Source organism: Spermophilus citellus, assembly GCF_964194105.1.
Source record: "Spermophilus citellus genome assembly, chromosome: 2".
Lineage (NCBI taxonomy): Eukaryota > Metazoa > Chordata > Mammalia > Rodentia > Sciuridae > Spermophilus > Spermophilus citellus.
In genome coordinates this window covers 4655337-4681407 of record NC_138183.1, presented here as the reverse complement: position 1 = coordinate 4681407, position 26071 = coordinate 4655337, and the positions used below count along the sequence as shown (strand labels likewise).

The 26071-nt window shown below is 45.4% G+C and overlaps 1 protein-coding gene across 1 annotated transcript in view; it reads right to left on the bottom strand.

The window, feature by feature from the left end:
* Positions 1-26071, bottom strand: part of MED27 (mediator complex subunit 27) — a 191338-nt gene that overhangs the window by 125119 nt on the left and 40148 nt on the right. Inside the window, exon 3 of the mRNA XM_081280014.1 lies at positions 1354-1484. Coding sequence (XP_081136140.1) covers positions 1354-1484 — 131 coding nt within the window. The remainder of the gene's footprint in view (positions 1-1353; positions 1485-26071) is intronic.

The window sequence follows — 26071 nt, the reverse complement described above, 5'->3', positions numbered from 1 at the left end:
TCAGCAGGCTCCCCTCCCACACCTTGCTCTTCTTTATTCCCTTCCACTGATTATAACTAGAAATTATGGTGCTAACTTATAAATTTGTTTAGAGTTTTTTTCCTGTCTACCCCCCACTCCCATACCACCACCACCCACTAAACAAAAGACTCCTAGAAGACCGTGTCCATCTTGCTCGTGATTACATCTCCAGAGCATGGACCATGCCCCAGCACATAGTAGGCACAATAAATATTTGCTAACCAAGCAGAAAATAAATGAGACCTTCAGTAAGGGCAAACTATTAAGTCTTCTATGCGAATACTCCTTTGGGCAGGAAATGTAAAAATGTAGTTGTCCTTTAGTTCATAAGCAAAAGGAAGTCTAAGGACAGCAGGACAGTTGGGGAATGTGCCTGAAGTCTATGCCCAGCCTTGGGGTGGGGGGGGGTGGCCCCTCTTTATCAGCAAGGACTGACAGCTGCATCATGGAGCAATCCTTGGCACACATCTCTTAGGGCTTCTGATACAAAATAACTTAACAGGTAAATGGATGAAACAACGTGGCATATTCACAAGAAGACATAGCAACAAAAAGTACAAACAGCCTGCTGAATCTAAAGATACTGAGTGGAAAAATATGGATACACTGGTCCCAGGCGGCCGCACCTCAGTAGTAGAACACTGCTCCTCATGCACAAGGCCCTGGGTTCAATCCCCAGCACAAACACAAGCTGACAGAGATGCCATGTTGTGCGGCTCCATTTATATGAAGTTCAAGGGTAGGCAAACTGTTTCAGAGGCCAGGCTAGGGAGGAAGGCAGCACAAGTACGCTGGGAACAAGGCGAGGAAGGGGCCCTTCCAGCCTTCTGGCAGTGGTAGTACGTGGAGGTCCACATGTGTGAAAGAACTCACAGAGGTGTGTGCCCTAGGAACCTCGCTGCACCTGGCGCAGAAGGGCACATGGTCACTACCCAAAAGAAGCAGCAACCCAACTGCTTCCAATGCCAGCTCTAGCAGATTCTCTAGGTGTTCCTCAGCTGTCTCCTTTGTCAGATAAGGACAAGGGAAATCATATTCGGCCAAGTTTGGGACTGTGATAAGGAAACAAATGAAATGATAAGCTATGTGTCATCTAAAAGTCTTAGAAGGAAAGGTCACATAGTAAACATGTAAACTACAAACTGCATTACAGCTGCTTCATAAAGATCTATGCAAAGGATGTTACCATAGCACTTGGTTTCTATTTCCACCATACTCCTTTTTTAAAGAAAGAAACAATTCTGAAAACAAAAATAACTTTCCAGCAGCTCAAAACAAGCACAATGTCCAGTTCACCCAAAAGGAAAGTTATTTTCCAAACCCATCACTCACTGAGGTGGCAGGACCAGGGTGGTGGGCTGTGCCTTTGGTCGACGCTTGGCAGATACTCCCATCTGGTTTGCAGACCGCTTCAAGGACTGCTGATTCAAAAGGCCAGATGCCAGGCCTGCGTGGTACTGCAACTACAGAGAAGAAGAAAACAAAGTGGGGAGGAAACAGCATCAGACCACCATCAGACCACCAAACGACACAGTCCCAACCTGCTCCACCAGTTCAGGAATATCATACCCAGCTACCAACATGCTGCTGCAAGGAATTTTTCCTAAAGAGAGAAGTGCATAAATAGAAAAGAAATATGGATAAGGTTGCTCATGACAGCATTGCACAATGATGAACACTGGACTTAACCAAACTGTCCAACAGTGAATTGGGAAAGCGGTTAAAATGTCAGAAGAACTTTACAACATCATTTTGTGGAATTAAAAATAATTTGCATGTAAATAGACAATTAAAATGCTAGCAGTATATTTCTAAATACTAGTAGGAATTGGGTAATTTTTCTTTATTTTTCACTATTATTCATATATTTTATGGAAATAATTTTAAAGCTTATGTCACTTAAAAAAAATAATAAGAGTCCAAGGTTTCCCTTAAAGAGAGTTAGTTCTGAGAACTCATTATCATATCTTCCATATAATAAAAACCACAAAACTCGTGGCCTATCATAGTGGGCCAGGAACACGCAACCATCACACACTCAAGTGCCACGCGGCTACTGTTTTCATGGTTAAGGTACCAGCATCAATCAGAAGGACAAACTCAGGACTATATCTGACAAAATGTATACAAATAGAGGCTCGCTGAGAACTGGTGAAGAAGTCAATACCATCTCCACTTACCTGTGACTGGAAACAAGTAGAAGGGAGGAAGCACATACTTTAAGTGGGCTCAGTGCCAGCATCCTTTGCTTTATTCCTGGACAAACTGCTGAGCTCTGAGGTTACAGGACAGATCATTTTACCCTCTACAGTATTTCACCTTCTCCATTGGAAAAGAGAAATGACACTGCCTAGTTCTAAACCAAACAAGAAATTTTAAAAATCCACTTCAAGATAACAGTTTGTGAAAAATGCACACAATTTAAGTGTATAGTTTAATAAGTTTTGGCAGAAGTATCTATCTGCATGACCAACACCCCAAATCAAGACATAGAAATCTTGCATCACTGCAGAGAGCTCCCTCACAGCCCCATGCAGCCAATCCCCAAACTCCTACCACCAGGACCTATGGATTTATAAAACTCATCATTCTCACTAATTGCCAAATAAAGCGTCTCTCCAGCTTGATATATAATGATGACTTTTTAATTCTGGGCTTTGTATTTTAGATCGTAAGAGTTATCATCAACTCTTCACAATAAAATCAGCCTTGAAAGTTGTCCCAATTTTGAACCGATGTAAACAAAACACTCAAATGTACAAATGTAAAGCTATGAATCTGGACTGAGATCATTTTTAACATCCAATGTTTCCTCCTCTCTTCTCAAATTAAGCAAGATCTTTCAAACATATATTTAGAATAAAGTAAGCGTACAAAGAGCAATTCATTCTAAAATTCTGATCAATTTCTTTTCAAACTGTTCTTCCTAGGCATAGATCTTCTTTGTCGTGTCAGCTACTTACAGCTCATGGTAATGAAGCTGCTGACCACCACATATAAAGGGCTGGGCCCTGGATGCGAAGGGTAATAACGTTCTAGAAAATAAATGGCCTCCCCTAATGCCACTGGGCTGCACACAAACAGAGCGAAGAAAACAAAGCCAATTGAAATGATCTGCTCCTTGGAAGTGGCTATAAAAATGAAGATACCAGTGACCCAGCAAGACTGAAACGGCTGTACTTGGAGCATCCATACTGCTTCTTAACAGGCTCTTGATTTACTTGGTCGATTTGCTGTGCAGTCTATGGCTGCCCCACACAAGACAAGGATATATTGCCTTCATAATAAAAATGGAGCTCTTCTCAGGGTAGAAAAGGGGGGCATAATTTGCCTCTAACAACTCATCTTAGACCAATGAATTTTGTTCAAATTTGGTTTTCTCCTACAGATTTCTTAAATGGGAAATCAATGGAAGCAAGGGACAGTACAAGTTTGAAAGACAATGTTTCAAAATGTCAGCTGCCTGGGTTTCGATCTTCCCCACTAGAATTTGCAATGAGTGCAATATGCATGGGGCTTTATGGAATTTAAAGGGAAAGACGGCTTGGCAGGGCCCCTCCTGGCTCAAGGAATCATCTCTCCTTTTGGCTCTCCTTTTGGCTCTCCTTTGTCCATGCAAGCTCAGCCATTCCACTCCTGCTGACTTGGAGAGGAAGAGTCCTGCAAACTATGCAGAGTGGCAGGGGGATTTTGCCCACCTGGCATCATTTGAATTGTCTGCTCAAACAAAACGCAAAAGAGCAGAACTACATGCTAACTGCATCTGCCTTTTACAGGGTTCCTGTGCAGCCCACCATCTTGGAGGCCCTCAACCACAGCACAGCTCCCGGAGCCCATGTAGGTGGAGGGACGTCTCTTCCCCCAGAATGAAATTTGCCCTTGCAAGATGACTCATAGTGATTAAGTGGCATTTGTTAATCATATATACGGATCCCAGTTTCCAGGAACACAGCTCCAACTGTCAAGATCTATAAGGGGCCCATTAAATATTAACCGGACCACCTTTATAATGGGAGAGAAAGGTCAAAGTTAATAAAACTGACAGGCAGCTCCCGTCCAACAGGATTTATACATTATTCAAGCACCAAAAACTCTGTTCCATGAAGCTTGGTGTAGATCCGAAGAGAGTTTTGGAGAACGTTCACTCGGCTCATCGTTCTAGAACAGCAGAAGGGAGCTCAGAGGGAACCCACAACCAGCGTTAGGAACATATCACTCTACAAAACAGTGCCATCAGTTTCCGATTACAGGTTCTGTAATATTTTCTATAAAAATACATTTCAATAAACAATCTCCTCTCCAAACGTCTGTGGCATGGAAACAGCTCTATTTCAAACAGCAACTGCTGAAGTTCTAATGTGATTTTCTAATCAAGATGATTTCACTAGCAGCAAGAATAAAAGAAAAGAAAAGAAATAAATCCATCTATTCTTTTTTTTTTTTTTTTCACTTCCTACCACTTCGGAGACAGAGTGTATGCATGGCGAGCAGGACAGGGTCTTTACTCACCACAGGGCTGCCACACCATGGCACAGCCCTGCAACACCCCAGAGCGCTCTAGAGTTTTGAGAGTATTTCTCCAGGTACAGTTCTGCTCTATTAATTTCAGCCTTCTATTTTCTATGAATGATGTAGGATTCTTCCATCAGTTCTCAACCTAAAGCCTTTTCTAATCAATTATATCTACTTATCCCCTCGACACCTAGGAAAATTTCAACACCTTATAATGACCTGAGGGAAAGACCAATTAGAATTAGGAAAATCTTGGTTTACTGGGTATTTTTTAAAGTACTGCTTGGTGATACTAAGCACGTGAGAAGCTCAAAGTGTCATCAGGTAGGGTCTGTAATATTTTCTATATGCCCAGCCAGCGAGCCCACGCAAGCATCCTCTTGAGAAATGTGCTCCTGGGCTTTGCTACTAGTAACTGCTATGTGATCATACATCTCACTTCCTTTTCTAGAAAACAAACATTATATTTTCCTCAAGAACCCATTAAATTCTAAAATTGAATTCCTCCATGTTCCTAAAAAGGGCATTAAGCTTCACCATAAAGAGGTGAAGTGATATCCCTACTATATTCTTATAATAAGCTTAATACAACTTCCCTTGGGCAGCCTAGGTCTTTACAGAATCTTCTTGAAAGAGTCTAAACTGGTTTGGGGTGTGCTCAGTGGTAGAAAGCTTGCCTGGAATGTAGAGGTCCTAGGTTTCCATTACCAGCACTGCCACCCCTCCCCCCATCCCCCACTCCAAAAAGAAAGTCTGAGCTCCTGGTGTCAAAATTGGATTGGGCTGGGGATATAACTCAGTTGGTGGAGTGCTTGCCCCCACCATGCACAAGGCCCTGGGTTCAATGCCCGGCACCATCAAAAAAAAATTTTTATTAGTTTTAATAAGCTATGAATTATAATTAATGACATATACTGGAAGGAAATATGACAGAAAATGATAAAAACAGCATTCAAATGCAAGTTCTGGCTAAAATTTCAGATTCAAAATCAAATGAGCAACAAATTATTCCCCTTAGTTAGTTCTCCATTTGCTTGTCGGCCACATTGCTCTGAATGCTTCTACCTGCTCCAAAATAGATAAAGAAAACATTTTCATTTTCCAATGAACCTAAGTTTAAAAAGAAATTTGTCATGTTCAATATGCTAATTAAGCCAGTGGCATTCAATCAGACCCAGTACTTGGAGGTGACGTGCATGCTGGAACCTCCCAGGGGTCCATGCCACAGTGTCTCACCATATGCAACATCTTTCTACCGGTGCCATATGGCTGGAATCCCACTTTAAGAGAATTTGACATTCAAAAATCTCAAAACTTATAAACCAGAGCAATCAAGATCTGATTCTTCCCACTATAAAAAAAGCATTACTTCCTTCTCAAAGATTCACCAGAGGCCTTCTTTACAGAAGGGACAAGTGGGGGTGCTGGAAGAACTCTCCTGACCTTAAGGTATGTTTCACTTTATTTTTAAGAATTCACTTTATATATGTTTCTAAGAACATTAACAATGCACTGGTACTGCCATAACCAAATCCTATGGACAAAGAACAGGACAGAACTAAGCTCTAACACACTGTAGAAAGCTTAGATCAGAGGCCCTCAGGACAGAAAAAAGGAATCAGGAGGGCAAGGACACCTCCCACGCCACCCCACCCCCAGTCCCCCATGTAAGTCACTCTGGGCCAACTCCCTCTCCAAACACATGGCTCCTATTGTCCTGGGACAGAAGAAAGGCAGCCTGTGCTATTTCCTTGGCCAACAGTGACACTGGCCACCCAGGAAGACCAGGAGAGTGCAGACCTTGTTGTTGGTTCCTCTGGGATCCCGCTGCACACAGTGGCTGGCTGCTAGGCAGACTGAAGGTTGGTCAGACTGCTCGGGCCTGGCCTGGCATTCTCGCCTATCTAGAGAACAGACTTGCTCCATCCAACAGTCCTCTTACCACTGGCCTCTTCCAGCATCGGAAAAGGAGAGAAGCCAACCCCATTTCACTCATCTCCATTTTACATGAGGAGGCTCCAGCCTTAAAGAGGTCATTGCCCAAGGTCACACACATCTGAAGGAGGAGGTGGGCCACCCAGGACTCACCTCACATGTGAGGAACTAGCACATGTCATGCCCACTTAAGCAATGACACCTGGTGATTCCTTCTGGATGGGAAACTACATCAGGTGAGTGTCACTCACTCTGGCAGCTCTTGTCTGTGCCCTTTGCCTGGCCTCTCGTAGGCCCTGATATGCTGCAGGCTCTCCCCACTACCAACTGCATCAGGTGCAAGGTGGTGAGTTGGCAGAAGTTTTTGTTTTTAATAATTCTTCAGATGTTGATGGACCTTTATTTTATTCATTTATTTATATGTGGTGTTGAGAATCGAACCCAGAGCCTCACACATGCTAGGTGAGTGCTCTACCACTGAGCCACAACCCCAGTCCCTTGGGAGAAGTTTTAAATCTCATTGTTTTAAGGTCTTATTATTCAGCATTAAAACCTTAGAGAAAAAAAAAATTATGAAACCATAGGAACTTCAATACTATCAGAAAATCTAAATTCTACTCTTGGCTGTAACATATTCAATGTTTTTAGCAGCTTTGATGATGCTTCCTAGTTATTGTTCTAAGATGGGGCAACTGTGGTACTGCTAATAGGCTGGTTTTTTTTTTTTTTTTTTTTTTTTTTTTTTTTTTTTTTAAAGAGAGAGTGAGAGAGGAGAGAGAGAGAGAAAGAGAATTTTTAATACTTATTTTTTTTAGTTCTCGGCGGACACAACATCTTTGTTGGTATGTGGTGTTGAGGATCGAACCCGGGCCGCACGCATGCCAGGCGAGCGCGCTACCGCTTGAGCCACATCCCCAGCCCTAATAGGCTGTTTTTACTGGAGAATTTTCTTTGAGATTTCATGTTAAACATAATGATAGCAACAAACAAGGACATCGGTGCCACTTTGCCCCTGCAAATCAGTGACCAAAACAGCTGGCTGGTACAAGTCCACTGAAAACACTTTCAAGGTCCAGCAGAACATGCAGAAACCCATAATCACAATCTAAGAACATGTGACACCTAGACTGATGCACGCCACACACAACTGGGTCAAGTCGCCCTGCACAGATGTGTGTGGTACACTGGGGGTGACAGGGGCGTGGTGCTAATCTGAAATTCCCATTCAGTCATTATTTCCCCAAGCCATTAGATTTCAACTAGAACCAAGATTCCTGTAAAACCAGGAACACTTCGTCACCACTTTGAGTCGCAAAGACCTTTGCCCCTCATTACTGAAACACATTTTGTTTCCAGCTAATGAGTAAGAGCCCTGTATTACAATAAAGCTCTGGTTCCTTTTCTGAGAAAAACTTTAAGCAAAAAAACAGGCGAGCTTGCCTGGTATTGTCTGTGCCAAGGAAAACAACTACAGAAAAATACCCCAAATCTAATTGTTTTGCTTAGATTTTAATCTAAATACCAGATAATGATATTAGCTTGATTTTTTCTTTTATCTCCCAACACTTCTTTCAAATAGCCAATAGTTGTTTAAAAAAAAAAAAACTCAAATTTGAGCTTGTATGTGTAAATAATCTTTTTAGTTGCTCAAAACAGTACCAATAAACCATACAAAGGAAGCCTCCAATTTATTTGCCTATTTGTTCTCCACTGGGAAGCTGGGTTTGGGGCCCTTCAATTACCATTAAAGCAGGACACCCAATCAGGGCTGTGCTTCCTTGCTCAACTGTGGCATGATTTACTCACTAAATGCCATCTGGGTTTCTTTTCTTCCTACATATTAATCCTCAAATGTCCAAACTTCAAAAGATACCAAAGAAGTAAACAGCAATCTTTTCCTTTCTGAATAGTGACAATGTTTAGGTTGTGCAGAGCTGTTCCACTGGAACTTCCCTGAGTTCACACGTTTATTAATAGGTCTTTCTCCACAACTGCTCCTGTTTACACTACAGCTGTAGCATGCTATCGTGCTTCCAAAATGCCAATCAGCTAGGAGACACATCACTCATGTAGCAGAACAGATTCATTAACAAAGCAAACTGTGAATGTGGCTAAAAATGGAGGAGCAGCCCTTGTGAGATGTCTGTAAGGGAGAGAAAGCAGCCTAAAGAGAGAGGCAAGAGCAGGCAACACAAGAGAAGATCAACTAGGGGACCTAGAACACTGTCGCCCTGCCCCACATCAGCCAGCCCTCCTTGTCACATCAGGCTCTCATCAAGATGCCCCACAAGGTCTCAGAGAGCAGCGTACACAGCCCCAAAGAAAGATCACTGGACAGCAGCCTAGTGCTAGGGGCTGAGGATTCTGTCCCCGTTAAACTCTCCTATCAAAGGACAGTCCCCAGTGAGATGGGGTTTGGAGTGGTGTTATTTGGGAACTAACGTGGGATAGATGAGGTCTTATTCAAAGAGGAAGAGGCCAGATTTCTTTCATTCCATGGGGTAAGGACATAGCGAAAGGTGGCCAGCTGCAAACCTGGAAGAGGGCCCTCACCAGATACCAAATCTGCTGGCACCTTGATCTTGAGCTTCCAGAACTTGGCCTCCGAAACTGTGAAAAACACATGCAGCTTATGCCACTCAGTCTACTCTATTTCTTTACAGCAGCCCAACCCTAAGACACGTGGCCACTTAGGAACATGCAGGCAGGAAACAGGAAGGGGTTTATAGCAAAATTTGACAATGCAGTCATAAGAGCACTGTAAGGGATCACTGAACGGTGGTGACAAGGATGAGGGTAACTCCCCTGAAAAGGGACAACATGGCAGGCTAGTTTGTATGTACACCTATGAGAGGAAGAAGTCCAAGTAAGATGAGACATCAAGTCCCCACTGCCAATAAGCCTGAACCACCCCAAAATAATCACCACTGACATCTGAGACTTCTCTACCCAAGAAAGGGGAAGGCATATATGATGTTTCTCTGTTACTGATCGAAGGCCAAAGTAGCACGGAAGACGACACAACCAGAATTATTCCTAGCTAGACTGCCAGAAATGCAAAATACTATTTTTTTTAATTTTTTGTACTTATAGATGAACAGAATGCCTTTATTTATTTTTACATGGTGCTAAGGGTCAAACCCAGTGCCTCATACATACCAGGCAAAAGCTCTGCCACTGAGCTACAGCCTCAGCCCATAGTAGTTTTTAAATAAATAACTTAATGCCTGGATCAACAGTGTGAGAGCAAGTTTACAATTATGCCCAAGGTCCCTTCTGACACCGAAATGCTATGATAGCATAAAGATTCCTCTATGAAAACGCACTGTGGGCTTGACTTCCCAGTGTAAAAATCAACACTGGTAGAATTCAAATGTACTTATGAAATGCAAACATTTTACTAGTCACCACAAGTCCCCAATGAAGGCAGCCAACGAGAAGGTTGAGAAAGGGTCCCTGATGGTTTCTGGTACAAAAGCTGCCCAAGCGCTCACATGGTGATCCGTGTAGTACTTTATTATTCTTCCCCAACACTTACAGGTGAGGCATGGGGAAGAACCAGCATTCTAAATAACAGATCTGACCCTGGATATTTTTCCCCCAAGAGAAAATAAGAGATTTTCAACCAAGAAATGAGTAAAATGAAAACCAATGGACACTTCTACATCTCACGAATTCTAAGCAATGATCATTTGCAAAGTTATTTAAACCAGTAAGCATGATTTTTTCAAAAGTTACCAATTTGATAAAGATAAAATTATAATTGAATCATCATGAACTTCTTCTTTTATGGGTAGTGCAAGGAAGGGATGGCTCCCTGGGAGCTGAGAATGTGCTCTAAGGGCCTCCTGGACGTTCAGATCTCATAGGGGAGCTTCCTGAACTCCTTTCCTCCAGGGTCATGAAAAATCTGCTTCTTCTGCTTGAAGCACTAAGTCCAGGTGTCAGATGCAGCCCCACCAGCTTCCCCACCTTCCCCCATAAACCCAGAGTCCATTAGGAGGCAATAGCTAAGGTCAGGGATCTGATGGACACTCATCCACCCCTGGTAACTGGGGACAGGAAGCAGGAAGCGGTAGGCAAGAAGGAAAGGCAGTGCAGAGAAAAATCAGACAGAAAGAAGGGAGCCAGAAAGCCACCAAATGGGAAAGATATACAACTATGATATCAAAACAGCTGGAGGTAACAGGTAGAAGTGAGAGGACAGCTGCTTCACTTGGAGGCATGCAAGGCCAGCGACGGGAGAAAGCACTTTTTTATTGATCATTTTTCACAACTGCAATATTGCTTCAGGAAAATGGAAAATGAGGCCTGATGGCTCAGGACCACCAGGAGGCACTGGGTGCAAGGAAGCAACTCCTTCCTCTGCACTCTGCCAGGACACAGCAAAGGCTGAACTCAGAGGCAGTAAGCTGGCCAGTTCCACAAAGGCCATCTCAGGTTCCTTCTCCCATCTGATCCCGGTTCTTCATTAGCCCCATGAGAAGAGCTATGTCTACCCCGCAAGCCCGAGTGTTGCCAGGTTTACTGAGCACATTGCTTGAGGGGACGTTAAAGGGTTTTCTTTTCTTTCTATCCATGGAAGAAGGCACTGCCGGCCTCCCTTCCAAGTGCAGAAGACAAAGAAGGGCTGTTGCTGGAATGAAGTAATATGATGTTCACCAAAGCACCCAGCAGAGAGCCCAGCACTCTGCAGGCAGGCACACCGAAGCTGCTCTCGTGATCTTCAGGAGTGGCAGTGCCCAGAAACTCCCTCCTCCAACAAAACTGATTAGAGCGATCAGTTTTTAATCAAATGTCACCCAAAACATGTCAGATAATAAACTGGTAAGTGTAATGGAAAAAAGGAAAAATGCACCCACTGGGCGCTCTGAATGAGTAGCTGTACTGAGAAGGAAACAACTCGAAATTTTTCCCACACAACTGAGGAAGATGATCTATCACATGGAGATGCTGATCCTGAGCCAAAGTCTCAATAAAAGGAAGGACAACGGCCTAATAAGGCTTGCAGAAAGCCCTGTGGGCACAGTAAATGAAAGGTGACCCACAGGAGCAGCTGGAAGCCCCTCCAAAAAACTGTGTAGGAGGCTGCTCTCTTAATCTAACACAACCTGGCCATCCAGAAAACGGGCTCAACCTTGAGGCGTGACACAGTCAGGTTAAGGAGCATTTCTTACACACTTAGCAAAGTAGCGGCATGAGAAGGTCAGGCCTCAGCAGACTGCTATGCACAGTCTCTTCTTCTGCAGGAAGAAACCTGAGTCCTGGCTGTGACTGTGTACACAGGAGGAGGAGGAAAGGCACAGGTGTTGGCCTATGTAGCAGGATTTTCCCATGCAAAACACAGGGCTGCGAGCATCTCCCCTTGCTGAGGGGAAGTCACGTTTACTAATGATGGGAGTATTTTTGGTCTAAAACAAACAATAGATGAGAGTGAATCTCCTACTGGACACTCAACCTGACCTAGGCAGAGGAGGCGTTCTGCAGTTCTCAACTAGGAGTGTGGGTGTGTAGTCATCTGGAGACACAACAGAGGCCCCTTCTAAGCCTGTGCCCTGGGCAGGCCACCCATTGCCCCAAGCCACAGCTCTCTTCTCTCTCTGTGGTGACACTGCTGCTCAACACTGCCAACTGCTCCAGAAGAACCTGGAGTGATGAGGGTGAGGCGCATGAGGAGCGCTGAGTAAAGTGGCTGCGTGAGGACACGATCGAGGTGTGCGAGCTCTGGGTGCCGTGAGCAGGCTGAGGCTGTCAGGCCATTAACAACCAGGCCACGCCAATAACCAGAAGGCCTTGCTTCTGAAAAGTACCTTAGGACTTAGGAGCCATGGACCCATCAAAAGCAGGTCTGTCCGGGCACAGTGGCGTACGCGTGTAATCCTAGTGACACAGAAGGCTGAGGCAGAAGGACTGCAAGTTCAAAGCCAGCCTCAGCAATTAAGCAAGACCCTATCTCAAAATGAATCCATAAAAGGGCTGGGGGTGTGGATCAGCAGTTAAACACTCCTGGGTTCAACAAATCCAGGTACAAAAAAAAAAAAAAAAGGTCTGATTTTGATGGGCTTGAGGGAAGGGACGCACACGGGATGGCTAGACTGTAAAGAGCTGAGCCCCATACTGCCCCAGATGATGAAGATGACCATGACACTTGGCTGTGCTATGCAAACTTTCTAAAACCTGCTGTGAAGAAAAAAAACCAAGCAACCAAAACGAGGATCAGCAATAGCCAATGGGAAGGTCCACAAAGGAAGATTAATAACACATCTGTTACCAACCACATTCATCCAGAGAAGAGCTTAGATATTGGGAAGTAGCCTTCTTTGGCAGAAGTGAGAAGATAAGAATAGGCAGTCGGTACCACAGCTAATGTTTCATTTTGTCCATAACACTTTAAAAAAAAAAAAAAAAAAAAAAAGACTACTTTTCTCTTTAAGTGCCTGGGAGGTGAGAACAGAAGCTTGCTCAACCAGACACCTTCCCAAAGTGCCTCCTGCAGGGCTGACTGCTGTGCATTAGAGCAAAGCTTCTGTATCTGCCTTTACTCCTCTCCCAACTGCCTGCCACAGGAGCCCCAGAGGTCGCACAGTCTTAGCACCAGGGGCTATGTAGGTGAGTGACAACTATCTGCAAGAACAGGATGCTGTGATGGAGTCAGCGCTGCTCCTAGAAGGCCCCGGCCTGCCTAGAACATAAGCTCCCTAGAGCAGATCTGCCCCCAGTCCTCACTGTACAGCCCAGTGAGTGAAACAGGGTTTGGCCTAACAATAAAATGACAGCAATAACATGAGCTGCTGCATACACAGGGTTCCTGGTGAACGAGCCCCTAGTCTACTTCTTTTAATTCAATTCATCTGTACAACTGCTTTGTGAGATTAAGTGCTACTGTTATCATTTCTATTTCATTGATGAGGAAACTGAGGCACAGAAAGCTACCTAGCAGGGTCAGGACTGGAATCTGGACAGCCTGGCATCAGGGTCCCTGCTCTGCAAGCACTACACCTAACCAGCTATCCAGAACTTAGTGTACTCTCAAAAACAGTCTTTAATTTAATGAGTAAGCAAATATCTGTCTAGTGGGAGGCAGAGGAGATATGAAGTAAGCTTCAAAGTATGTTAGGAATTTAAATTCTGAACCAGGGGATGGTGGGGACTTAATGTCCCTCTAGTTACTAAGATAGGTCTCAGGGTACAAGAAGTCACATTCATGGGGCTGGGATTGTGGTTCAATAGTAGAGCGCTCGCCTCAGTGGGACCCAGGTTTAATCCTCAGCACCATATAAAAATAAAGGCATTATGTTGTGTCCATCTACACCTAAAAAATAAATATTAAAAAAAAAAGTCACACTCAAGTTACCTGGTTGGTAAGAATTTTTTGTGAGGCTCTTAGAGAAGCAGAGAGGTGTCCACAATCAAGCCTCGAGACAGAAGGGAACATGGCTCACACAGTCCAGGATGGCTTGCTCCCATGGATCCTGGCCCCAGGCTCCCTCTCCACTGCGGCTTCCAGCTCTACACAGCCAACCACCTTTGAATGGTCCTGGCTCTCCCCAGCCTCCCAGGGTGACTGGGGAGTGTGAGAGCTGAGGCCAGAGCACCTATGCATCACTCACTGCCTCCTGGTGTCACATACCCAGAACAGAAGACAGGGCTAGAATCTGTCAGCTCAGAGCCAGAATTCCTTTTCAAAATGTAAAAATGCAGAGAAGCTCTGAAAGTCAAAATCTTTATCATCAACATAGGAGCCAGAACTCATGTGGCAGCAAAACCTGACACAAACTGATGTGAATCTATTTAAATCTTAATTTGTCTCACTTAGTGTGAAACGTCAGACATTTTTGTCACACAACATTTGATTACAGGGTACTGACCCAGACATTACTGGAGAAGTGAATGTGGCATATGAACCACGCCACCTTTCCATAATATAAAATATTCTAAAATCTAAATGAATTCTGACTCACAAAGCTTTGGGGAGGGAGTGTGAACCTCTGCCATGCAGTGGATGGTAGGGGAGCCAGGAAGACTGCTCATGCCAGCTGGGCCTCATCTGCATCAGAATCATCCAGAGCGCCCACCAGAAATCCAGATTCCAGGGTCCAGTTGAAAATCTGCTAGATGGGAATTTCTTTGAGGAGCCCAGGAAACAGTATTGTAACAAGCACCCCATGAGCCACACTAAAATCTAAAGACCATTGTAGTATAATCTCTAAAGATATTTGCTGTCTCATGGATTGGTTCAGAGAGTGAACATTTAATTTACCCAGAAGCCACAAAAAGTATATTTTGGAGAAAAATCTTGGCCAGTCACAAGGATACAGCTCTTGATTGCTCACCACATGGATTTAGGGTTAGAGACATGGATGCCCCGTGCTTCCAGTATGTTCCACCTTTCCAACTGATATCAGAAGTTGGATCTTTTTGTTGCATATCCTTTCTGGGGGGGAAAGGATGAGGACAGAGACTGAGGAGCTTTTGGAATTTTGGTACCCCACTCCAGTGCTAAGCTACACTTGATTAAGCAAACACAGAACATGCATTGCAAGAGTCCTTAAATAGTTAAATTTTCAATCTTTATAAAAAAGAAAATCCATCAGATGTGATTGATAAGTGTACTTTTTAAAACTAAGGGTAAAAAAAGTGAAGATTGGCAACATTTTTCGCCATATAATTTGCTTTCTTTGCCTTTTTCCACAGCACTGCACATAAATCAAAGAAATGTTAAAGAGGCCCATATATCACCAACTGGCATTTCAAAACTGTTTACAAAGTCTTTAACAGACACAGGACAGAATCTGAAAAACCATGACCAGGGAGGCTAAAATTAAAGGGAGAAAATTAACTCAAACACTGACAGAGAGTTAATTAAGTTTACAAATAATTCTCCAATGAGCAAATTATGATATTTAATAAGTACTGCCTTGGTGAGGCAGGGTTACAAAATATGGAGGGGCTAGGTAGGGAGACAAGCCAACAGAGTTTTTCAAACAAGAATAATGTATATTTGAACAAGCTGCCTTTCTATGATTAAGCACAGAAATCTGGGAACAAGGCAGGGGAAATGATGTTTTAATAAGGTTGGAAACAGGCTTGTGAGCTGCATTTCACATTACCCTTGCACACAAAGGGGGAAGCGGGGGCATGATCCAAAAGCCTCAAGGTATACAGGCCAATATGCATGGGCCAGGGTTATGGTTGAGGCAGAGAGAGGTAGAGGGAGGTGGACTGGAAAGGCCATGTTTCTTACATGGAAAATTCAAGGACTTCCCAAAGGCAGGTGCCTTAACTTGGTGGCCAATGCCCTGGTTTTCAAAGCAAGGGAGAGATGTGAGGAGGCTCCACACCTCTCTGTCTATCTGAGCAGGGCGCAGGCTGGCCAACGGGGGAGTGGGGCGAGCACTCTACCTGCACCCCAAAGTAGGGCCACTGCATGGGGAGCAGGTACCGAGGCCACACTCTCCCCTAGCCCAACACTAAAGGGTCTCTGCTTCTTTGTAAAGCCCAGCTTTGAACACTGCCATCGCTCTGCAGGCACTCCTAGCTGCAGAAGAGTGGACTGCTAAGAGCCACACAGCCAGAGGGCGTCCTGGAGAGAGGGCTAAACCCGCACAGGAAGAGAGGCAAGGACAGAGCTTTCCTCTCGGGAGCTGGAAGCTCCTCCTGCTGCATCTAAACCCCTTCTTAGAAGGTCTGCTAGGGACCCAGGACACCACTGCCTGTTACAAATCAGCAACGTGCAGATGTCTGCGCAGATGTCTTCCAGTCGTGTGATGAAAAGGAGGCCCTTCGTGGAAACGCAGAGCCATTATATCAATGCGTACTTCTTAAAATCAAAGTCAAGATGCTGTGAACCCATGTGCAAAACAGAGTCCTGTTCAAACATGCTCCCCCTGAGCCACTGAAATGATGGGAAAGAGACAAACACAAAGGTAGGAGCCTACAAGGACGAAGAGAACAGGAGCTGAGATAACCATGGAAAGAAAGGTCAATTGAATTTTAGAAGACAGGAAGCTGATGGGCCAGCACTACCTCAGCAGAGAGAAGGCCACCAAAGCCCGGTGCACAAGGGAGCGCTGGGCTGAGGGGGGGAGAAGTCAAGAACAAGTCAAGAACAAGTCAAGAACACACTGCAGATTTCCAGAGGAGGAGGGAGCACAGGCACCCTGTATCAAGGAAGGCTGGGTGTAGGGCAAGGTGAAAACAGGTGGCTGGGATAACTCTTTTTTAAACACCCAGATCCCCATGTCCTCCCTGGAGAGACTGATCTAGAGAGATCCAAGGTTCAAGGGCACCTGAAAACAGCAGGTACATCTGCACAACAGATGGTGAAGACACCCCATAACCCAACTTTTACAAAGAGGAAGAGCAATTCTAGTACACTGTTTGGCTCAGCCTACATGTGTCCACAGTGCAACAAAATAAGAAGACAGATGTGGGCAGGGCAAGGACTGAATGCCCACCTTCCACAGCGGAGCCCCATGACAGCTAAAATAGCAGTGGAGGCCAGTCACCTAGGAACAGGCAAGAACCCAAAGAAGCAGCTGAAAGAATAAAGGGAGTCACCTCTGAGAAATGGGTTTGGGAACCATCAAGCAAGGGATCTATGCTCCTGTGACAAATCTCATGGTATTACTTATTTGCCTTTTAAACTCTGTGTTTGTATTCCTTTGATGAAAATAAACATTATGCTGGGGAAAAAAACCTGAGTGTAAAAGCAGGTCCTGAAAAGGTGAGCCACGCCCACTGCCCCACTGTGCTCATCACCTGGGGCTATTAGTTTACTACAGCAACACTTAATTTTATCTCAAGCTTTGCTGCACAGTTAAAGGTTTCTACAATAGCAGATGCCTTCCCTCCCACACATCAATTAATTTGCAAATTCACTCAGGTTGTAGAGATAATGAGGTGCTGAGCTTCTCCACTAGTGAGTGCTGCCATCAGAAGGTGGAGGGGGGTGGGTGCTGCTAGCAGGGACTGGCCAGGGTGCGGGCCAGGGTGCGCAGGAGCTATCATGAGACACCAGCCCAAGGCCCAGCCCTGGCTGCAAACAGATGCGGAGAACATAATGGAAACCAATGAAAACTGGAAAAGGATGGAAAATTCTAGAAACACTGAGACATACTGTCTCATGAATAAAATTGTGGGTTTTTTTCCTGCTCCCATTCGGTGTTTACAGAGAAAGTAAACTTTTTGAAAAGAAATGATGCGCCACTCTGGAGCAACTTTGGTCCGCAATTTGCCAAAACCACCTACCAAGCCCACACATTTGATTTTTTTCCTTCTTCCTGAAAGAGCTGAAGTGAAGTAACCAATGTTGTTTCAAAACACAGGAGTTGAAAATAGTCATGTTGTGCCTATCCTGCCAAAGAACTCTTTCTTCCTTTATACTAAGCTCTTTTTTTAATGACCTAAATGATGAGATGAACAAGAAGACATTCACCTATGCAAATACGAGGTGGTGGCAAGTCTCAGGAGGGAAGAGGGGCCACTTGTCTCAGTTCTCCTGGTCCCCTTGGCTCCAAGGAAGACTGAGTCTTCTCCTGCCCTCCTCCTTGGCCTCCCCTGTCCCCTCTAGTCACAGCAGGTAACCCAGCCACCCTCTCTTCCTGGGCAGTGCCTGGCCTGCCCTCCACAGCAAGCCCTCCTCTAGGTCTGTAATAAATTGTCTGGGTGTGAGTAAGCATTTCAAAGGCCTCCTACCTTGAGAATTCACCTTCCCAACAAATCAAACAGACTCTACAGCAGCCTGATGGGTAGCAGCCTATTTTCTTCCTCACAATTGGTCCAGAACAGAAGTAAGAACCTCACTCAAACAGTTTTCATTCTCCACCAGGCAAAAGCAGGCTCAGGCATGGAGCTGTGTTCATCTCTATTAGGAATGCCCATCACAGTCTCTGGATTTTTGAGGACAACAATTTTCTTTACACGATTATGAAAGCAATCCAAAGTTCCCCTGACATTTTCTGACCCAGCATTGTCTGTAAAGGGCACAGGTTAACAATGTTTAAGCAAAGATCACATACAATATATAAATCATGACGATTTCTGGGACATTGTTTGGTCCTGGGCTTCGGAAAGAAACTGCTTTTCTTTTCACTTGCACTTCATACTGGGCTCAAAAGCACCATTAAAATGCCAGCAAAGGCATTTTTGGATCTACAATCATTTGACATTTTTTCTAAGAAAATTAAAATCTGAAAAAAAAAAATGGTAAATTTAGAGTCTTGTGAAACTCTACCCGCCTCTCCTTTTACGCCCCTAAAAAGGGCAAGAAAATTCATCATCAAAGGTTGCCCCATCAAATGTCATCAGAGTGTGGAGCCTCAGCTGTGTCCCGACATCTCCGCGTGCTCTGTGAGCTGGGGGGCTTAGTGATGACCGCGCCTCCTAAGCACCAGCTTTCTGAGGCTGCTTTCCTTCACTCTTGTCAGGGTAACTTAGAGCCCTGGTTTTCTGGATGAGTCTCAATCCTATCTGGCATACTAGTAAGAGGAAGGTGCTTTCCGTCCTTCTCCCAACCCACCACCCAAGAATCCAAGGTCATTCACAGCTTGGTGATAAAAAATACGCTATATTTATTTCACAATTTCAACCATAACACATTCCCTTCTTTAAAAATTTTATAACATCTGTACTTTCAATTTGAGATTTTTCATTCATGCTAGGTGAGCCTCTTATGTTCTATATGAAATGCAAGGCATGTGTGATCAGTGCTATTAATAATATAACAGTGCAAACCTTAGAAGCAGCAACACAGGCCACCACGCAGCCCCACATGAATAGACCCGGAGCACGAGCCACGGCAATCTTTATTAAATAGATGGGAACAGAGGATGCGGCTTACAGCCCTGCCCATTCTACGCTCAAGAATCCCGAGGAAATTTTCCTTCCTTCCCCAAAGGTATACCATATCATTAACTCTCATAAATAGAAACAGATCTGAAGCAAAAAACCAAGTGATCACCTTTATTAGATTCAAGGGAAAAAAGAAAGAAGAATTTAAAAGTGTTCACAGACACATCAAGATTGTATATTCATCAAAGCACATCAGATTCAAGGATTTAGGGTCACTGAAGTCACCTATTATGACAGCAGAACAAACTCACTTCTCACTTCTCCAAGAACTGGCTTCCTAATAAAGCCTGTCCTGGCCTTTGATGCCATCATCGTGCTCTGTCCAAAGACAAAGGGCAACCTGAGAAACATTCTCTAAAGATGGTATAGAAGAATCACAGGGGACAGCTCACTTTCAGGTCTGAAAGATGGCTAAGGATGAACGTTTGATGAGGAACCAAGTCTCAGAATGGGAGCCTGGCTTCTGACATGCTGCAGAAAGTCTCTCATACTGCTTAACTCAGGACAGCTCCTCTCCTGGCACAAGCAGACTCAGGTGGAGGACCTGAATGTGGCTCTCCTTCTGTCTGGCTCTGAGTACAGGTCAAGGACAAAGAAGCTAAAGGCAAAAGGAGGTGACATACAGGCCTTTGTTTTAAAACGTTGAAATGTCCTGAGTAAGAAGTAGGACTATGTTGAGACTCAGCTCGCTACTGAGTCTGTGGCAGTGGCACAGTCACTCTGGATTTACCAGAGCACACAACTGTACACACTTGCCTCCAATGAGCAGTGTGTAAACAGAAGAGATGACGTCACTCATGAAACAGTACAAGAACAGTGGCCTCAGAAGGTTCTGCTTTGTGCCAGGTACCAAATCCTCATGACACATGCAGGGAGGGTCCTTACAAGACCACTTCACCAAGGAAAGAGCCTTGGAGAAGTCGTCACTTCCCAAAGACACGGAGCTGATTCTGACTCCAATGAGCCCCAAACCCACAAGTTTCATTCTAGATTTCATTCATTCGATGATGAGTGGTAATAAGTAATAATTATGAAATAGACAAATATGAGTAAAAACACACACACACTAGCTCTGCCTTAAGGACAGTGCTGAGAATAAACAAGAAAACCGAGCCCTCCATCCTATGAAGGACACACTGCTGAAGGGGAACAAGACAGACAGTAAACAAAAGGCGTTAGCAAATGGTGCGGGAGGTCAGAAGTCCAGAGAGAACAGGGAGAAGCCCATGGCAGAGAGAGAGCTATCCTGTTAAACAGGGTGCCAGGGAAGGCTTCCCCTGCAGGAGTCTGCAGTTGCAGCTGAGAGGCAGCCAAGGAGCCCTGCAGACAGAGAAGGGGATGTGCACAGAGGATGTTCCACAGTACATCTGCAAGACCTAGAGCCTGGAGCCTTGTTTGGGACAGGGCACACCATGCCACCCACCTCTCTTCCTTCAGGTCCCACTGGGTGGGAGAGTAACTCTCCTGCCTCTACACACTGGGTGGCCCTGGTTGGTCCCAAGCCTGGGCCTCTGCTTTCTCCAATCCAGTTTACAAAAGCCACACCACAAGAGGACTATTCTTTCTGGCAGTCCTCATTCCACACATACACTCCTTCACTTGGTCACACAGGAAAACATGGTGATGTGTTTTTGCTCACCTGTTAGATTAACAAAGGTCTAAAAACTACATAATAAAGAACATGGGATAAATAGAAAAATAGACAGGCATATTCTCATACTGGAAGTGTATGCCAGTACAACTGTTCTGAAGGGCAGATGGACAATACCCATCAAAATGGTGAGTACAGCCACCCTTGCTTCTTCCTCTAAAATGTAATCTATCCCCAGACAAAAGACCTGTATGCCAGGATCTTCACCACACCATGCTGTAGTCATAAGGACTGCAGGTGACCTAAACTTCCTCTGTGGGGACCTGGTCATGGGGCAGACTCCAGGCAGAGGCTTAAAAAAAATAAGTTGGGTTGGAGTGTAGATAGCTGGCAGAGCACCTGCCTGGCACCCTCAGCACCACATATAAAACTAAGAAGGAACGAGTTGCTGGGATTGTGGTTAAGCGGCAGCGCACCTGCCTAGCACACGTGAGGCACTGAGTTCAGTCCTTAGCACCTCGTAAAAATAAATAAATAAAGCAAATGTACTATGTTCATCTTTAAAAAAAAATTTTTTTTTAATTTTTAGTATTTATTTTTTAGTTCTCGGCGGACACAACATCCTTGTATGTGGTGCTGAGGATCGAACCCGGGCCGCACGCATGCCAGGTGAGCGCGCTACCGCTTGAGCCACATCCCCAGCCCCCCAATTTTTTTTTTTTAAACAAGACTAGTAAGGATGAAATTCTGGCCTTTCGAAAAAGTCTGGCCAGTGTTCTGTGGCTGTGGGTGAGATGCCTTTGTTCTATAGGAGTAAAGGGTCAGGATACAGGCTATTTACCCCCTAATGGCTTAGAAAAAAATTGTCACAAGTACAAAGACAAAGCAAATGTGGTAAAGCCATGTGAAGAGTTTAGAGTTTCAGGAACTGTTCTTGTAACATTTCTGAAAGCTGAAAATATTTTCAAAATAATGTTTAAGAAAACTGTGAAGGCCGAAGCAAGTACTCACCAGGGGACAGCCCAGCACCCCAGCTTCCTCAGTACTGGTACCAGATGGCAAGGGCAGGGAGAAGACTTAAGCACCCATATGGCCACCACAAGGCCAAAGCTTCAGCTAGCCAGGACTCAACTAGCCATTGTCACCTGACCAGCCAGAGGCAATAAAGCAATTCTGCATGAGTCCCAGGGCAGGATTTGTCCCACACTTCCACCTAACCATTTTCTAATCCAGTCCCACGTGAGCTGATATTCTGAATGATGACTGCTGATTTCAGAAAGACAAACAGACAGAAGACTAACTGCATTCATGTACTGGGTTGTTTAGAGAAACAGACAGTCTGGAAGTACCTGAAAGAGCTGGAAGAGAGAAGTAGTCTCTGGCTAATTCTCTGTTTAGTGAGTAGGAAGGGCCCACCCTCCTGGGCCACATGTTCTGTTGGCTCTTTGAGTAAATTAATGTGTCCCTAACACCATGCTTTTTGAGAAAGAGCACAATTAAATGGCTTGACCCTACCACCTCCTACCTGGAGACCTTGGCCAGGTATTAAATCTCTCTACCTCAGACTCCTTGCATATAAAACAGAAATTAAATACCGGGCACGGTGACACACGGCTAAAATCCCAGCAGCTCAGGAGGCTGAAACAGGAGGATTGCAATTTAAGGTCAGCCTCAGCAATTTAGCCAGGCCCTAAGCAACTTAGAGAGACACTGTCTCTAAATAAAATATTTTCAAAAGATCTGTGGGGGGCTGGGGTTGTGGCTCAGTGGTAGACCAACTGCCTAGCATATGTAAGGCACTGGATTCAATTCTCAGCATCACGTAGAAAAATAAATAAATAAAAGTTATTAGGTCCAATTACAACTAAAAATATTTTTTAAAAAAAGGCTAGGGATGTGGCTTAAGAGCCCCAAGGTTCAATCCCCAGTAGCAAAAAAAAAAAAAAAAGAGAGAGAGAGAAAGAAATTACACTATGTACATGCTTCACAGGGCTGTCTGTGAAGACACCGTCCACTGAGGAAATGCTGAGATTCCATGTGTAGGCCAGTGGTGCTGGGTGTCAGGGATATGCTTTAAACCTCGTGGAACTTCTGCCTCTAAGTATAGACTGCATTAAACAAATAAGCCCTGAACTAAAAAGTAATAACCTTTATGACAAATGCCACAAAGGGAAGGCACGTGCGAAAAATCCACACCAGGAAGTGCCAGGCAGAAGGAACAGCATGTGAAGCAGAGATCAGCTGGGACCTGACGTGCTGAAGAAGCCCCAAGAAGCTAAAGGTGAACCTCTCGGCACAGCACCAGGGACAGGTCCTGCAGCCAGGAAGGAGGGAGGCAGCAGGAGATGCCACCAGGGATGAGCAGCCTCCACGGCTACTGGCCCACTCACATCCCTCACCAGAGAGAAGCCAGGCTGGAGTTACAGAGCAAACCAATGGCACCCAGAGCTAGGAGCCACTGTGCTGCGGTTAGCCAAACCACCCTCTGATGTGGCATCCCCTCGGATGAAAACCTGACAGGTCTGCAGGACACAGCGGAGCCAGACCCCTGGGACTGCTCCCTAAGCAAGTACTTGCCCAAGGCGCCCACACAAGCCAAGCGTCAACTAGGTTTCCCAGACACTGGTTCTAACAGCTGAAAGACTAGTTGCTGGCATACAAAACAAACAGTAAGCCACCAACACGCGTGGCACGGCTGGCAGTTCATGGTTCCGAGTCTAGAGCTTGGACGGGAGAGGAACAGATGGCAGCGCAATGTGCAAACAAACCCACAGCAGCAATGGCTGCACGGGCTCCAGAGGCACCCAGAGAAAACCTGGGCTTCGCACAGCGATGGGAAGAGGACAGCAGCACGGGCTCTCAGGGAACACTACCAAACGAAACTGATAAACAGGCAGGCCTCTGCCGAGCAGCGCAGCCCAGGCCAAGGTGACTCTCCTGTGGAAGCTGTGGCTGCCCCAGAGCAGGTCCCCACCCCGAAAAAGGAGATGAGCACAGAGAGCTCCAGATCAGCACTGACACGCCACCTGCCTCTCAACACCAGCTGGATCCTCCCTGCTCGGAGAAGCCCACATCCTGGGGAGGGTGAGTGGGGCTGAGAGCCGCGCCACCACAACCCAGATGCAGATGCAGAGGAGTTTCAGGAGGAGGTTATGACACTTCATCTAGTACAAGCGGCTATTTTATCTAACTTTTTTTGTAAGGCCCAAAGAGAAAATGGCTTCACCAAGGCTATACTTCCATCCATCCATTCACCAAATACTTGTGGCCACTCCCTAAAATGGGCCTAGTATCTTTCTAAGCTCCTGGGAAACACCAGTGAAATAAACAATGCGCACCTCCTCGCAAAGGACCACAGATGAGCTCCCTGAAAGTAAGTGCACGGTGTATCAGAAGATGAAGGGTGTCGTGGTTTTTGAGGTGTGTAGGGAGGGAGGGGGACTCAGAGTGGGAACCTGCGAGGTCACACACAACGCTCACTGAGAAGATGGCAAGCAAAGATGGAAAATGAGGGTGCAAATATTTGAGCTATCCGGAGAAAGGGGAGTCAGCACAGAGCCCCCCAATGAAGAGGAGGGCCTGCCTGGAAAGTCTGAACATCAGCAGAGGCCAAGGCCAAAGCAGAGAGGGCACTGGGAGAGGACAGGCCCCGAGGGGCTAGGGACGGCCACCACCAACTTCACTCTGAGCAAGACAGTCGCCACTGCAGGGGAGTGACAGGAGACTCAACTGTCCTTACTAAAGTACACTGCCTGCTGGCCAAGAACGAGCACAGAGCAGGGAGAACCAGCAAGTCCATGGTAGGGCCAGGACAAGAACATGGAGGCCAATCTGGTTTCGTTTCAAGTGCAATTAAATAGTGTGATTCTAGTCCGTAGGGCTTCAACCTGGACTTCTAGATGGGGAGGAATGCCACATGCCAATGTGTCTTCTTCTGACGGAATACTCAATTAGTGATTTCTAAATGGAAAGGAACCTTCCAAGCTTCAAAGCCAAGAAATCACAAAGAACACTCAGCAGAGCCAATGAATAAACGTTTGAACTTTACTGTAGCACCCAGCCTGTCATTTACCCGTGTGAGAGCTCAGGAGCTGGTGACAAGGAAGGCGCTGGGGCCAGGTGCACCACTAACTTGAGCTCAGCGCACCTTTCTTTCCTGACCTCTAAATGAAAATGGTAACATCAATGCCCAGGCCTGGGGCTGTGGTGGAGGCCAGGGCAGGAGCACCCAGCAGGGAAACAGCGTGCAGCACAGCCCAGTTCTCTGACTTACTCCATCCCACAGTGCAGAGGAAGGCACTCAGGCTGGGCCCCACCCCATCCAGTCAGAGGCTGCCCAAGTCCAGTGAACACTTTATAAAAGACTTACTTCAATGAGTCACACGGAGAGTAAACAAATAAGCCCTGGACACGGACATGCCATGTCCCAAGAATGAACAAAAGAGGAACTGGAGGCAAAGATGTGCCCCTGCTCATGCTCCCCAATGTGCAGCTGCCACATGACACCCACCGTACCCAATGTTGGCCCTAAGGGGGAAAGACCACCAGAAACTGGGTCCTGACTCTAGGGGCTTTCACTGGAGATGGATCACCTTTCACCTCTGTGACCGCGGGCTCCTCTCTCAGAAAAAGACAGCACCTCTTGGTCTTTCTCATTGCTTTGAAATTTCATCATTCCATTTCTTGCTTGTTTTGTTTCACAGTATCACAGAAGGGTGAAAAATGTCAATAAAAAAGTAGGACATTTTGATAAAGAGAAAATATACAATATTCCCCTTCACCTAGACTTTATGATATGATAAATCTCTCTCACACTACGCACCAGTATCAACTACTTACACATCACTTTTCAAAATGTTGTCAGATACAAATTGATTGCCCATTAGTTTCATCTGGTCCGCTCTGTGCCACTGTCCCCACACAGGGGCCAACCAATACCAAAGCCCCGCCTTCCAAGCCACTGGAAGCCTCAGTCTCTTCCCTGCGGCAGGGAGATGAATTATTAAAAGATTAAAAAGCAAATGCTGTCACCTTTTGGCTTTACTTCCCTGTGGGAGAGCAGTTTAAACCAAACTAGGTAGAAACCTCACGGCAGGTTCCTTAAGAACAGCTGTTTTTAAGACCCACGAACCCAATAGTTGGGCTGAGAGAGGGGCCGTG